The sequence below is a fragment of the Geotrypetes seraphini genome, chromosome 15 (genome assembly GCF_902459505.1).
Source record: "Geotrypetes seraphini chromosome 15, aGeoSer1.1, whole genome shotgun sequence".
NCBI classification, from domain to species: Eukaryota; Metazoa; Chordata; class Amphibia; order Gymnophiona; family Dermophiidae; genus Geotrypetes; species Geotrypetes seraphini.
The window spans coordinates 53,203,888-53,220,242 of NC_047098.1; the positions used below are offsets into that span (position 1 = coordinate 53,203,888).

Here is a 16,355-nt window from a genome sequence, read left to right on the forward strand (position 1 = left end):
TGGTCTGACCCAGTAAGGTTATTATGTTCTCAACTCGCTTGCAAAAGGAAAAATTTAAGGTGGCACTGCAGCCACTGGTGAAGGAGGCGGAGTTGAAGAATTTCATTCTTCTGCAACACAACTCACAGGAAGTTCGACATTTCCTATCATCAGGACTCCTAGACACATTGCACCTGAATAAGGGTTACATAAAGTATAGTCTTGAATACTTTACAGAGGGACACAAAACAAACCTATAAAAATTCATATACACGAGTTTAAATTTAATTTTTGCACCTTTATCATCAAGAATACGGGGGCCAGAAGGGGAAAAGATAAAAAGTTTGGTGATCCATGCAGCCCAACTGAAGGGGGAGGGAAGGAGACACAAAACAATTATATGAATGCAATGACACATCTGTATAGTTCTGTACAGTGGTGCAATCTCTATTCCATTTCTATACAAAAACAAGGCCACATAGAACCAAGTGTTAAGGATGGCAGGTGTTGCTTTAGAAAAACAATGGTAATGGCCCAGCTATCCCATTAGAACAATTTGTTTTAAAAAAAACAACAAGAACAAAACTTGCTATCATTATCTTCAGTACCATATATAAAATATTTCCAGAGGACAAGCATCTTTAGAGAGCAATGTATTGATTCTCAGCTGCCATTTAAGTGAGGCTACTGATTTTTTTTATTCAGAAGTTTGCACACATTAACAGAATTATAAACATAATCTTCTACAAAGGAAAAAAAAAAGCCACTATAAAGAGATATCCTGGTTATAATTCTAACACTAAAGATTACTACAGAAATGAAGAAATTGGGAGGAGAAGTTCTAATAAGGCAATTATAAATTATGGCTTTAAACAAAACTACAATAAAGAAAAATAAATGGTAAGAATAAAGACAAAAATTTCACACTCTTAGCCTTGCTAATCCCTGCATAACTAATTAAACCCTAAATAAAAACAATCCTTGCTACATAATCCCTCTCTCCTACTTCAGAAAAAGCAGCCTTAGCTAACTCTTGAGCTTGCATGAAATTCTCTAGCTGAGAAGGATCCAGAAAAATATAGTCCTTTTCCTGGAATTTCACCTGGGACTACCTGGGAAATTTCAGGAAGAAAGTCATCCCCAGGGACAAAGCCCTGAGTCTCAATTTAAGAAATTCTCGCCAAACCAATTGAGTTCTACAAGAAACATCAGGATAAACATACATAGGAGAACCATAAAAATGAGCCAATCTTTCCTGAATAAATTTATCAATTCTTTCTCTCTATAGGTAGCTATAAGGGTACTTCTCAATGTAGTCTCCTGTTATTGATGTTCCCAGAAGGACTAGCCCTAACACTTCCTCCATCCCTCCACCATTAACATTTTTAAGAGTAGAGGAAATATATTGTAATAAGAAGTTTTAGAAATCTGTGGAAGGGAGGAATGGTCCAGTGTTAAGACTCCCACTATATACTTTTAACCCTCCTTTGCCAAAATCAAATCATTATAAGGAGGCTACTGATTTTGAAGTTCTCAACCCTTCATAGACCTCAATATACCTGTCCCATAAAGCCTTATTTCAAATTTTGTAAGCAAATTTAAAAGCAAAATCGCCATGCTATCTGTTCAGCTAGTTTTCTCATTAAAACCAGAATAAGGAGGCCTTAATATAGATACTAAAAAGGAACATTCACCTCTACCTACCTTGTTCTTGAGCAAAAATTTGTTCCTGCAGATTAAAATTTCTCGTAGCCACTTGAGAATTTCTGTACTGTTCTGCATATTGGGGCCAATTAATTTCTTGCATATATAATAAAGCATTTGTGAACTGCAGTGACATAAAAATCTGTATTAGTACAAATTCTAAATAAGTTTGGTGAACTATTATTTTCAGTTGCAAAAGGGAATGGAAAGGGTAGAAGATGGAAAATTCTTTAGTTATATTCATTGATGATATCCATTTTCCTTGCTTCCCTCAAAAGCAAGCAGCAGAGTACCAAAGCAGAGGCATGAAATCTAGAAATCAGAGTCAAAATGCTTGTCATTACCTTCTCTGCATGCTACTAAACAGGTCCTGACACTAGAACCAGCAGGAAGCTGTAGAATTCACCCAGTCTACAATCCTGTTTACAACCAGCAATCATTACACATGAATCTCAGATTTACAATTACAGATTATCTCTCTGATGTAATTTAAGTTCAATACTTTTGCTCTTTTCCTCAAAGGAGAGAGTTAACGCCACACCACCACTCCTAAGCATATCATGATAAGTTGCTTATACATATTATACACTATGAACTCCAAAAGTAAGCTCTCTCTGGAACAATATAAGTACTATGATGTCAGCAATAAATTTGAGAGACTGAGATCATTCTTTATATATCCTAACTTAAGAGTGAGTTTCATTGCTATCACAGTATCCACAAAACAAACCCATCTGGAGACATTGTCTCTCAGAGTAGAACCTCCTTTATGAAGTATGCTATCACTTTTCTCATTTCCATGATGAATCAACTCAAGCTCTTCCTCCTACCCTTATAGGGTTCATAGACAGTAATGCGGAAGACAAAGGCGCGCGCCGACAACTGAGCGCAAGATGGAGGCGTGCGCCGAAGAAAAAGACTGTTTTTAGGGGCTGCGACGGGGGGTTTTGTTGGGGAGCCCCCCCCACTTTACTTAATACAGATCGCGGCGGCGTTGTGGGGGGTTTGGGGGGTTGTAACCCCCCATATTTTAGTGAAAACGTAACCTTTTCCCTAAAAACAGGGAAAAAGTTAAGTTTTCAGTAAAATGTGGGGGGTTACAACCCCTCAAACCTCCCCACAACGCGGCGCGATCTGTATAAAATAAAGTGGGGGATTCCCCCCACACACCCCATCGTAGCCCCTAAAAACAGTCTTTTTCTTCGGTGCGCACCTCCGCGCTGTGCTCAGTTGTCTACTCGCGCCTTTGTCCCGGCGCGCTTTTCACCTGACACCCCTTATAGTCTTCCAAGAAGCAACTTAACCTCACTCTATTTAATGTCTCTTGGATTCATTGTGTTCTTCAGCAACTTCATTCCCAAAAGCACAGTTACTTACTATAACAGGTATTATCCAGGGACAGCAGGCAGATATTCCTCACTGATGGGTGACGCCACCAACGGACCCCCGGTATGTACCACTTTAAAAGTGCATTGCCACTTTAAGTCTTTAGAAAATTCACGATAGCCCACACCGCGCATGCGTGAGTGCCTTCCCGCCCAACATAGGCGCGTGGTCTCTCAGTTAAGATAAGCCAGCTAAGAGCTAACCCGGGGAGGTGGGTGGGTTGTGAGAATATTTGCCTGCTGTCCCTGGATAACATCTGCTACGGTAAATAACTGTGCTTTATCCCAGGACAAGCAGGCAGCATATTCTCACTGATGGGTGAACTCCAAACTAACAAGAATGGGATGGTGGGAGTGTTGGCCTAAGAAAAATAAATTTTGTAATACAGATTGGCCAAAGTGCCCATCCCGTCTGCAGAAAGACTCCAGACAATAGTGAGAAGTGAATGTATGAACTGAGGACCCGGAGGCAGCTTTACAGATTTCCTCAATGGGAATAGATCTAAGGAAAGCAACAGACGCTGCCATAGCTCTGATTTTGTGGGCAGTGACGTGACTCTATAGTGTCAATCCAGTCTGAGCATAACAGAGCGAGATACAGGGAGCCAGCCAGTTGGAAATCGTTCTCTTGGAAACAGGATGCCCCAACTTGTTTGGATCAAATGAGATGAAGAGTTGGGGAGAAGTATGATGAAGCTTTGTCCTGTCGATGTAATAGGCCAAAGCATTCTTACAGTCCAGAGTGTGCAAAGCAGTTTCTCCTACATGAGAATGAGGCTTAGGAAAAAACACTGGCAGAACAATTGACTGATTGAGATAAAACTCCGTGACCACTTTCAGTAGAAACTTTGGATGCATGCGTGGAATCACTTTATCATTGTGAAAAACTGTGAAGGGTGGATCTGCCACCAACACTTGTAACTCACTGACCCTCCTGGCAGAGGTGAGAGCAATAAGAAAGACAACTTTCCAGGTGAGAAATTTGAGATGAGTGGTGACTATTGGTTCAAATGGTGGCTTCATCAACCTGAAAAGAACAGCATTCAAGTCCCAGACTACAGGAGGAGATTTGAGAGGTACTTTGACACTGAAAACTCCTTTCATGAATCTGGAAACCAACAGATGAGCAGTGAGAGGCTTTCCCTCAACTGGTACGTGTAATAGTGCTCAGATGGACTCTGACAGATGTAGATTTTAGCCCAGAGTCAGATAGATGAAGCAAATAATCCAACACAAAATCACCCCCCCACACACACACACACAAAATCGCCATGGTAAGGGGAGGGAAGGAGGGAGATGCCCAATCAGTGACCGTGCACGTTCCCAACCTTAACTGCGGAGAAAAGGCCATTCACCGCTCCATGGGGTGGTGAATGGCCTTGTTCCTGTACCCATGGCGACGACGACTTTTTCTTCCACCGTTTCAACGGATTACCCGGGGCTAGCAGCGGCTAACAGCCACTGTGTCATTCTCTAGGAAGGACTTTGTACTGGTAGTGACATTGATGTATTTGAAAACGGAGATAGGCTGCCCTATGGGGTAAAGACCTAGAACAACTACCATTGCCCACCACTTATGAGGTATTCAGGAAACGCCTCAAAACTCACCTATTCCTGAAATACCTAGACAGCTGACCCACTTCCCTCCTTCCCCTCTCTTGCCCTTTCTCCCCATTGTTCCCACATCCCTTAAGTTGACTCAAATTGTACGTCAACTCAACTTGTACCCCACTAATCTTCTGTAAACCGCATAGAACTTAACGGTATTGTGGTATATAAACTGTTATTATTATTATATTTCCTGGAAGCCGGATGAACTGGAAATATGTGTGTAGGCTTCCTTGAGATCCAGGGAGCATAGCCAGTCATACTGATTTAGAAGTAGATAAAGCAGGGCAAGGAAAAGCATTCAAAATTTCTCCCTGACTAGAAATTTGTTGAGATCTCTGATATCCAGAATGGGTCACAGTCCTCCCATCTTCTTTGGAACTAAGAAGTAACGGGAGTAGAATCCCTGGTTCTGCTGAGACGGAGGAACTTCCTCGATGGCATTCAGCAGGAGAAGGGATTGAACCTCCTGAAGAAGAAGAGAGGGCTGTGCAGGGTCCAAAACAGACTCTCTTGGCAGGTGATCTGGAGGTAGAGTGTGAAAATGAAGAGAGCAACCCCGATGAATGATGTTTAAAACCAAAAGGTCTGAGGTGATGAGTTCCCAACGAGTTGGAGATGGCCTCCGATGGGCTGAGTTAAAGGCTGTAAAATGCTGACTGTGGCTATGCCCTGAAGAAACACATCAAAAAGGCTGTGTAGGTTTTTGGGGAACAGCCTGTTTCGGTTGTTGACAAGTCTGCTGTTTCTGCCTTCTAGGTTGAGATTGTGCAGGAGCTGCAAGCTTAGCAGCAAACCATCATTGGTAAGAAGAAGGGACGAGGAGGTGGAGGCTTCTTTTTAGGTTTAAGCAGAGTGTCCCATCTGGTTTCATGAGCGGACAACTTCTGAGTAGCTGTGACCATGGAGGGACCAAAAAGCTCATCTCCAAGACAGGGAGCATTTGCCAGCTTATCTTGATGGTTCACGTCAAGTTCAGAAACACAAAGCCAAACCAGACATTTCATGGCCACAGACATGGCTGCAGCATGGGAGGTAAGTTCAAATGTACCATATATTTCCTCAGCTGAAACAGATCAGAAATGTGGTGTTGAAAAGCAGGAAGTTTGTGTTCTGGAATCCAATCCAATCCTTACTCTTATATACCGGGTCATTCCCCAGAGGGACTCAAACCGCTTAACAAAAGTTTACTCAAAGTAATATTAGGGAACAATAGTTAGACAGGAAAGTTCATCTATTACCATCTCTTATTTGTCATCTAAAATTTTATTGAACAGATATGTTTTCAGGGATTTTCTAAAACATGTCAAAGAGGAAAGAAGTCCGATTTCTGAAGGGAGATCATTCCAGATTTTCACCATGGTAAATGTCAGAGAATGGGAGTCTACCTAAAATTTGAATCCCTATAGTAGAAGGGAATACTAGTTTAAATTTATGTATGCCTCTAGTAGAAAGAGGTCAATGAGAGTTGAAAGAAAGGGGAAATAATGGAGAAAAGACCCCATAAAGACTCTTAAATACTACATTGGCACATCTGGAAAAGTAAAATCTGTTTAATCGAGTGCTTGAGGTAAAAAGAAAAATGAAAATTATAGTTGCCAGAGCAGTTGGCCAATATGGCATTTTGATAAAGGCTTTTGCCAAATCAATACATGGCTTTACCCTCTCTGCCAAGAGGTACAGATGCGTAAACACTAGCCCCGTAGACTTCTTTAAGGTGGACTCCACTAGGAGGGACTCACGTGGAAGCTGGGGTTTGTCAAAACCAGGAATAGGAACTACTCTGTACAGAGAATCTTATTTGCGAGGAGCCACAGGAATGGAAAGTGGTGTGTCCAGATTTTTATAGAAAGTTTCCTGTAAAATGTCATGAAGGGGAACCTTGAGTAGTTCCTTAGGCGGTTGATCATAATCCAAAGCCTCCAGGAGCTGTTTAGAATGTTTAGAGACAGCTTCAAGTGGAATGGACAGAGTTTCTGACATTTGACAAAGAAACCTGGAAAAAGTTGATTTTTCAGAAAAAACAGAAGACTCCTGAGAGGAACTTTGAGGTGAGTCATCAGAAGAACCTACATCTTCAGAGAGAAGAGGATCCTGTTCAGAGTCTCCCCACAAGTCAGAATCCTGAACGGAATGTGGATGGTGTTGAAGACTCGGTGTCAAAGACTCAATATGCTTCCGCTTTTGCAACACCTTTTGGGACCACTCCGGAGTTGCCTCTGGAGATGTCTGTGTCGAGGATGACTGGCACTGGGGAGCTGGGGGAATCGACTCCCATGTTGAATGGCTCCACACTGGTAGAGCATCAAAGGAAAGTGCAGCCAGTGTCATGGACTCAGACCAGACTGGCACCGAGATAGTCAGTGTCGACATGAGCATAAGTTGGGTCGGCACCAGCATTTGGAAATGCTCACCCAGTTCCTCCCTAAGCAAGTTATCATTTTTTTGCTTGAGGGAGAGCACCGATACCACTGGCTTTTTTGCAGGTACCTTCGGTGCAGCTTTATGCTCCGGCGATGAGGAGGCCAATGACGAGGCACTTACTGATATCGGAGCAGAGCGCTTTCTGGGCTTTCTCGAGGTCGGCAGGACTTGGCTCACTGCTACTTTGACCTGAGGCCAGATGGGGCAGGGGAAGGCTTCTTAGCTGGCTTACATACAGAAGGTTGCGACATCGGAGTTGTTTCTGTCAGTGCTGAATGCTGCGGTGTCGACTTGGATGGCACCCTCAATGTCAGTAGCGGTGTTGAGTCTCCTTCCATCACAATACCAAAGAGAAGTTTCAGTTGGATCAGGCTATTCTTCAATGTCCCTTTTTGTAGAGAAGAACAGCGGGAACAAGTCTTCGGATGATGCTCAGGCCCCAGCACTAGAGACACCAGCGATGCAGGTCAGTTAGTGAGAAGGGCCGAGCACAATGTCCGCAGTTTTTTAAACCTATCTGCGGGCGGGACATCGATGGAAAAACGGCCCTGGCAAGATCAAAATCTGAGGCCAAGGTGGTCGAACAGGCCCCGCCAGGCCAAACCCGCGAGAGGGAAAAAACAAAAATTTTTTTTTTTTTTTTACACATTTCAACAAAATAAAAGAAAACAAGAAAGAAATGACTAAAAAGTCAAAAATCCATGAGAGCAGGAAGGCAGCGAGAGAGAAAAAATTTCAACAGTCGTTGAAACGCGTCTTCTTAGCTCTGCGGAAACTAAAAAACTGAGGGACCGTGCGTCTATGTTGGGCAGGAAGGCACTCGCGCAAACTTTCTAAAGACTTAAAGTGGCAATGCACTTTTAAAGTGGTCCGTATCGGGGCTCCGTCGGTGATATCACCGACGGATGCTGCTTGCTTGTCCTGGAATAACAAACATAACCATCTAATTTCTGTTCTACAGCTGACAAGGAAATTCTACCTTTAGGTTTTCTAAAGCATTTGGAAAGAACTAATAAATTTAAGGATAAAACTTATCAAACATCAATTTTTTTTTTTTTTTTAACAGTAACCTTGGCATGTATGGACAGATATGCTTAATATTTATCAAATATTGGTGAAATGAAGATTTATACAACATCTACAGTTAAAGCAAAGTTGCTTACTTTTAACAGGTGACCTCCAAGGATAGCAAAATGCACAATGCTCATAAGATGATGAAATCATCAGATGGCAAATGGGCCAGAGAAAATGTAAACAAAGCTCTAATAGCTGTCTAGATCAGTATATAACACACGTGAGACTTCTCAATCAGTACTGTCACACCTCAGTTCCATATAAAGTTATGTTTGGGAGAAACTACCTTCTAGGTTGATTTTATGAGGACAAATACCAAACTTTGCTTCTGAGCAATCTTCCCTCTCTTTATTTTTTAAGTTATTAGCCCTGGCTATTAAATGGGCAGGTGAAAAAGCAATGGACTGCCTCGGTCCAGTAAATAGCCAAGGCATCTGGGCTATGCCAACATCTGTAGGTCTCTTAAAGCAGAAGTGAAAACAGCCCAACTTGAAGATGCTCAATCTCTACTCCATTTCCAAAAGATACCATGATAGCATGATCCTTTGCATGGAGTAAAATGTCCCCTAAAAATGTATATAGATATAGATAGATTTTAATTATTTATTTTTTGCAAGAACATTCTAGATTCCTGGAAGATTTCCATACAGAAACAAGTTTATCTCTGTTTGTTGATATACACATTTCTACTTGGCTCTTTGGTTGTTCATCAGTAATGGGACAATTTTGAGGCTATGCAGGATTAAAGAGTTGCCAAGTATACTGTGGTTCCAAGTATTAGATGACTGGTATGTTGAAGTTCATTAGTACACTTCTAGGGTTTCACCAATATTTTGCTCAGTATAGCATCAGCAACTAAAGAACTTCAGTGTAGACCTGGAGATTGATTTGTGTTGCTCCTCCAGCCAAAAAGATATTTTGCTGTACCTGATAGATAGCAGGAAAAATTGGCTGAATCAGTTGCTGTTTTGCAAATTCAGAAACCTTCTGGATCCTGTAGTCAGTCATCTTGAGAATTATTCTCATCTATTCATTCTTATAAGAATCTTTTGAACAGAGACAATGTCATACCTCTTTTTTTTAAGGGGGGGAGATAATTTGAGAAATTAGAGGTGTTTCTCCCCCAAGCTCTGCTTAAATGAAATGGTCTCTGCAATCTCCTTTACAAAAATCTGTGAATGAGAGGTCCCAGTCTTCTGATCAGAGTACTCTTAAGACTCTGTTTCTGAAAAAATATTCTGTTGGAGAAGACTAAATATAAACCTGGTTAGATAAATAGGCCTCTGTGAGGGCTCTTCTCAACTTTTGGAGCCTAGACAATAATGTAAGCTAATGTTCAAGTGAAGCTTCTTCCAGCAATGTGCTGGATATGGGCAGTAGAGAGGCTGACATTGATGATGACTCCCTTTGACGCCTCAGCAGATTCCATACCTCCAGGTATCACCATAGTCTCCAGGATAGCATGAAATGCCATCAACACTGGGGTCTATGCAGTCAGCATCAATGTGGCAATAATTGTTAGATGGTTAATTAGCATTGTCTGGAGTGGACCTTTCTGCCAAAACCAACAACGTTTGGTATACAGGAGGAATGGGGATATTCTGTTGAACAACTTGAAGTGTCTCGATGGCTGTATTCTGATATTGTCCCCCCAATCTACTCAATCATGAGCCATTCTTTTTTTGGTGCTAGTTGATAGGCAGGATGGCAGTTGTCTCAATCTCTTTACTCTCAGTATGATGCATAGAAAGGACTGGGGATTTTGTTTGCATCCTCACTCAACACCGAGATTCCTAGATACAAACCCAATGCAATGGAATCTGTTGCATGCATCAAGAAAGTTTATTGGTCACAATTTTATATTCTGGCAGGAAATGAGACAATTTTTGTTGGAACTGTTCTGACTCTGAAGGGGTAAAGAATTTTTGTAGGTCATATTCTGAAACTCTTGGAGGAGGGAAGCAGGAGTACAAACATCCTTCTCTTCCCTTCCAGAGTTTCAGAGTATAACCTTGAAAAATCCCTCCCCCTTCCAGAGTCAGAACTGTTCCAATTAAATTTCAGCTTCCTTCTCAGCAGAATTTAAAATTGAGACCAATAAACTTGCCTGCCAAAATTCAAATTTGTGACCAACAGACTTTCCCACCTTGCTGAGGAAGCGACTCACTTCAAACCCCAAACAATCAAGTTTTAGAATTTGCCATATAAAGGCAAACAGGCCTCAAAGCATACCCTGAATCCACAGTACAATGGTTGGAATGTGAATCCACTTACTCAAATGCAGCAAGATGCAGACAACCATAAAAATCAAACTGGAAAAACAATTCTGATGTAGGATTTTGGTTTGGTAACATACATTTCCTATGAGACTAGCAAGCATAACTTGCTGGAAAGGGTTTGAAGATGATTTTTTCTTTGATCATTTATGGTAGGATGTGGTGTGATAGGGCCTTTTGGGAGGAGATAAGAGGGATATTGAGAAAAAATTTGGGCTAGTTATTAGATTGTTCCCTAAGGCTTTTTGTTAGGAATGGAAGAGGAAGCAAAGAAGTAGGGAGAATTTAAGAAGTTGATTCTACAGCTGCTCTTTGCTGCAAAATTCACAACTGCTCAAAACTGGAAGCCTTTTGGACACTGTGCATATGGGGAATGGATCTGTAAGGTTCGGAAGATGATGATATTTGACCAGATTACACATGCCCTGAAGAATAAGAGGGATATGTTTCAGAAGAAGACATCCTTTCAGGCCTACTTGAGGAATGACTCCTGGCCCGACTCTAGTACTTGTCTGGTATGTGAGGAGGGAAAAGAAATCACAGGTCATGCATAGCTCTACATTGTGTGGTTCTGTTAAGTTTGTCAGTGGGGGGTTGGGAGTTTGGAGAGTTATGCAAAATTATTAAAGATTAGATGAGAGCAGTGAACTCTGAGTGTAAGGGTCCTACGCAATTATCTCAGTCATAATCGGTACCTAATATATACACTCATATAACATCTGTGCACAGATACAATTCACTACAATTCTCTTCTGTTATTTCTCTTTTTTATTCTGGGTAGCTTATGGTCTCATACACCTTGATAGGCAGAAAGGTTGTACAAACTAGAAAATGAACACTAATCATATAGCATACAAAGTTTTCTCAAGACAAGCTTTACATATAAGCAGCTCACAATATCAGACAAAAGAGTCAAACATACAAAGACAGATTTGGGATTTGTACTCCCAGAAATATATTTTGAGGCAAGAGAACAAAAATTTTCCTGGGGAAGCACTGCCCTCTCAACACAGAAACGTGTATCAAAGAGTGCAAGACCCCCTCCCCCTTTGTTGAGACTAGGAACTCAGTTTTTATAGGTTTCTGAGTAACGTGTACAGAGTAGGAAAATGCATATTCATTAGCTCAGATACCTTTTTAAGTAGCTACGGTGAAACCATAAACCTTCCTTTGTTTTTCTTATCTCCTTCATATGCTTAGTCAAACTCTGGATTGGGCCAGTTCTAATGTTACTAACAAAACTTTTAATTGGAGAGTACTGATTCATGGGCAGAGGAGTAGGCAGTGGATAACTATGCATATCTCTCTTCAGGACACAGATAGCTCATTTGCACTTCTCATGACCCATCATGACTATTAGTAGGAAAAAAACAGAACAAGGAACAGACATGAGAGAAACTAATGGGAGCCTAAGAGGGAGTTGGGAAGAGGGGCTCAAGGTAGTTATTTATTGCAGCTATATAAAGAGTATAGGATTGTTAAAGTTACATTAGAAAAAGTGTTCAGAAAAGCATAGAAATGCCTGTTTATAGTACCATTCTTCAGGTCTAATCTTATGACCTCTTTCTTTCAAGGTCAATCCCGAGGCCTAGAATACACACACCTGCACCTCTAATTAGCTTGTTCAGCTGAATTCTGCATTCATATTGGGTTTTCTGTGTACAAGAGGGTGGGGATTCACAGTGAGGAAAAGAACAAATGTATTTCAGAAAAATTAAGAAGTCGGTCACTATGAAAGTCACTCCCATTCCCTTCAGGAGCTAGAAAGGAAGGGGAGGAGAAAGGTTGGATCCTGGATGATAATAATGTTTCTATATATCTGTTTAGAAAAGGAGGGGAATGGGGTGGAAAAGGAGGTGGTCTATGTATGGGTCAGTTTGAGGTATGTCTGGTACAGATGGGATTTTGGACATTTTGACCATGATTTGTGGGCAAAAGCTGTATAGTTGCATAAAATGAAGTGAAACTAAAAATAAAATAGAAAGCCTTACTACACCATTGCAGTTTTAAATGTGTCTTCAATGTCATGAAAAGGCTTTTCAGACTAGCAACACACAGTTGCTCAGCAGCAACATCAACTTTTTAGTCACCCACCTAATTTCCCAAAAGGTTTCCACTGGGGCATCTGGATTCCACAGTTCAATGCTTTCCGGCTGATGAAGAACTAACAAGGCCTAAAATCAGAAGACAGCTTTTAGCTCAAACAGCAAGCTTTCAAAGAACAGAAAGAGCAAGGCAAAAATAAATTTTATCTGAATATTAAATATCTAAATTACAATCCTGTTCTTGATCATATGGGTACTTTACAAGCAAGAGGGAATTAGGAGTGTCTCCTCTCTCCCCTTCTTTCTTCCAGAGTATATATATTGAAGTCAGTAAGTCTGTCCCCCATATTCTTTATGATGGAGACCCCAGACCACTTTAGTAGCTACCCTTTGAACTGACTCCATCTTATTAATATCTTTCTGAAGGTATGGTCTCCAAAATTGTACATAGTCCTCTCAAAAGGGCCTCATCAAAGATTTATACAGAGGCACTATCATTTACTTTTTCTTGCTGGCCATTTCTCTCCCTATGCACCCAAGCATCTTTCTGGCTTTGGCCATCACCGTTCCTACCTTTTTGGATATCTTAAGATCATATTACTCTGATTCTGTTCAAGCTGTACTGGCTGCCAATAGCTAAGCAAATTGAATTCAAACTACTTTGCCTAGTTTTCAGAACCTGGTATCTTCTATTTCTTGATTATCTACATTAAAAAAAACTAGCCAAATATCAACCCAGTACAAGTCTAAGATCATCATTTCATGACCAATTCGAAATCCCAGGTCCAAGAGAAATAAAACATTAAGCAACTTCTCATATGCGGATCCCAGCCTTTGGGATTCCATACTTCATGACTTCTTTGAGGGAACATCTTACTTCTCTTTTTGAAAATATTGAAATCTATTCTTTTTCACATCCACTATGGATCCATCCAAAGTCCACTAATGAACATCTCTTGCTAACTACTATATCTGGCACTAGCCTTTCTTGGATGATAAAATTAAGGCGTTTGTTCTGTTTATTGGTCCAAAATGAAGCTTGGAACTAGAAACTGTCTAGAGTTTAATTTAGTTTAGTTTTTGAAAGAAATTTCTATGTCTCCATATGAAGGTGTGGATCCATCAGAGAGGCACTGACCACTTTTAAATTCAGAATGGGATGAATCATGTCTTCTTTCTTGGGGAAACTCAAAGTAAATAGAGTATCACCACTGCCCCTGCTTCTGGATGGGCAAGAGTTTTACAGCTCCCAAATGAATCAACAGCTGCTCTGCAACAGCCTGCTTCTTGAAAAAAAATGAGTCATAAAGGGACATCATTAAGACATCTAAGACTCTGCTAACTCCAGAACACAGCCTCTTTGGCCAACCTACAAGGCCAATTTCTGGGGGAACAGATGGAGTCTGCCCCTTACCTGAACCTCTGAAAACCCACTGACCATCACAAGTTTGGAGGACGAAGAAGATCTATCACCCCCTCTCAACATCCTTACACTTCTTGACTAAAAGGGTCAGACGAAGACCTTATGCTCATGCAGTATTGGCCCGAGACTTGTTTCCAAAGCCTCTTGCTAAAAACTTTGCCTTGTCCTCCAGAAGTCTCTGAGGTTCTATCTCCTCCCAGATACTTAATGAAGGATATTTCAGCACATCTGAAGAGCCTCACCATGGGGAGAACTCTTTGGGCTCCAAGGAGTTCCCTTCTGGAGAGAACTCCCACTATCTCCTCTGTCCTCTGCCCAGGTGTCCTCCAGGGCAGATACAAGAGAGATCAAAGCTCTTTTGTCCCCTGAGCCACTTCTGGGAAATTTTAGATGCTTAGCTACTCAGGCAACACAACTCCAAGGCCCAGGTGCCTCCAAGCTCATACTGTGGCCCTTGAACCAAAGATGGATCCCTGGCGGGTCAGATCATGGAAAATCAGAGTGCACCTCCAAAGGCATTCCATAAGGGCCTGGTAACAATGAGGCTCAGATTACAATATAGGGACCACGCTCTCCTACAGGGGCCGAGGAAGCACTCTTCTACTTATTCTCCAACCCCCAAAGATGAGCCTGCAAGAATTTTGTGGAATGTAGTAAAAATGGCCACTTTTCTCACCAAACACACTGCTCCTAAACGCAGCACCACTGAAACAGGGGAGGCTTAAGAAACAGAAGAGCCTTTGATACCTGGCACCAGAGGGTTCTAAAATCCCTCCGCTGTACTAAAAAAAAAAAAAAATCCCCACTCCCCACCACAATCGGAAATAGAACAGTAGGAAACAATGATGCTAATACATTGGCTCCCACAAGCCCCGTAGCACCTGCCACTCAGCATAAAGATTGTGCAGTGCCCATATTAAAAAGTTGAAGCCGCTGTACCGGGCCATGGTACGCCCTCACCTGGAATACTGCGTACAGCACTGGTCGCCGTACATGAAGAAGGCCACAGTACTACTCGAAAGAGTCCACAGAAGAGCGACTAAAATGGTTAAGGGGCTAGAGGAGTTCCTGTACAGTGAGAGATTAGAGAAACTGGGCTTCTTCTCCCTTGAAAAGAGGAGACCGAGAAGGGACATGATCGAAACATTCAAGATAATGAAGGGAATAGACTTAATAGATAAAGACAGGTTGTTTACCCTCTCCAAGGTAGAGAGAACGAGAGGGCACTCTCTAAAGTTAAAAGAGGATAGATTCCGTACAAATGTAAGGAAGTTCTTCTTCACCCACAGAGTGGTAGAAAACTGGAACACTCTTCCGGAGGCTGTTATAGGGGAAAACACCCTCCAGGGATTCAAGACAAAGTTAGACAAGTTCCTGCTGAACCAAAACGTATGCAGGTAAGGCTAGTCTCAGTTAGGGCAGTGGTCTTTGACCTAAGGGCCACCGCGTGAGCGGACTGCTGGGTACGATGGACCACTGGTCTGACCCAGCAGCAGCAATTCTTATGTTCATTCTCCCTCATAGGATACCAACCTGTACTCACCAGGCTTGAATATCCCCAATGCCTCTCCCAGGGTTGTTCTGTGCCTCTACTCTTTTTTGTTCCTCCACTGAACAGCTTTACTGGCTACATGGGCCTGTAAAACCTAGTACTAAGCAAAGGGCTAAATGTTTTTCTTTTCTTGGGAGGTGGGTGGAGGGTCTTGTAAAGGCCCTAAAGATGGAATGGAAGAGAAAGTGAAGGATGAAGACTAAGAGAATAAAAGTACTCACTCCAGCTAGCAGAGGCCCCATGGGACCACTGAAAGGAAGCCATACCAATCAAAAGTTCAGAGGCTAAAATTTAGAGCCTCGAGATGGTCACTATCTTCTAGAGGCAGAGAACTACTGACAAGTTCCAGGCTGCACCACTTCTTATACCAGTGATGTCAGTGATAAAGAGTTTATGAAACAATATATTAATCCCATTAAATATCTTTAAAAAATCTTTTTTTGTATGGTCAAGCAACTGCCTAAATCAGTTGACCATACAGTAGTGCTGCCCGATTCACGATTCGATTCACTTCGGTTAAATCGATTTGAATCGATTTACCACAACAAAAAATCAGCTGCTTTGAGGTGATGGGGCATGGCTTAGGCGCAAGGTGACTTGAATGTGCTGGGAGTGGAAAGCGGCAGACTAGAAAGGGGTATGTTTGTCAGCAACAGCCTGCTGCTATGACGGAGACTCCATGGCCCCCGAGAGCCTGTGATAGGGAATGGGAAACATTTTTCCCTCTTGTTTTTTTTTATTTTTGTTGTTATGCCTGTAGAAATTGGGCATGCCATGAGGATGCAGGCGCTGTCCGGCTTACAGCCATCACCGGTGGTGCGAGTGCTGAACTACGGGCCCAACTACCTATGCAGACAGCTGGAAGGCACGGCTCAGACGAAGGTG

The 16,355-nt window shown here is 41.9% G+C and overlaps 1 protein-coding gene across 10 annotated transcripts in view; it reads right to left on the minus strand.

The window, feature by feature from the left end:
• NF1 (neurofibromin 1) overlaps positions 1-16,355 on the minus strand; it is a 393,675-nt gene that overhangs the window by 263,651 nt on the left and 113,669 nt on the right. For all 10 annotated transcript variants that reach the window (XM_033922537.1, XM_033922541.1, XM_033922536.1 and 7 more), the window contains 2 exons: positions 12,545-12,624; positions 1,684-1,807 (listed from right to left, as the gene is read on the minus strand). In XM_033922537.1, the coding sequence (XP_033778428.1) occupies positions 1,684-1,807; positions 12,545-12,624 (204 nt within the window). The remainder of the gene's footprint in view (positions 1-1,683; positions 1,808-12,544; positions 12,625-16,355) is intronic.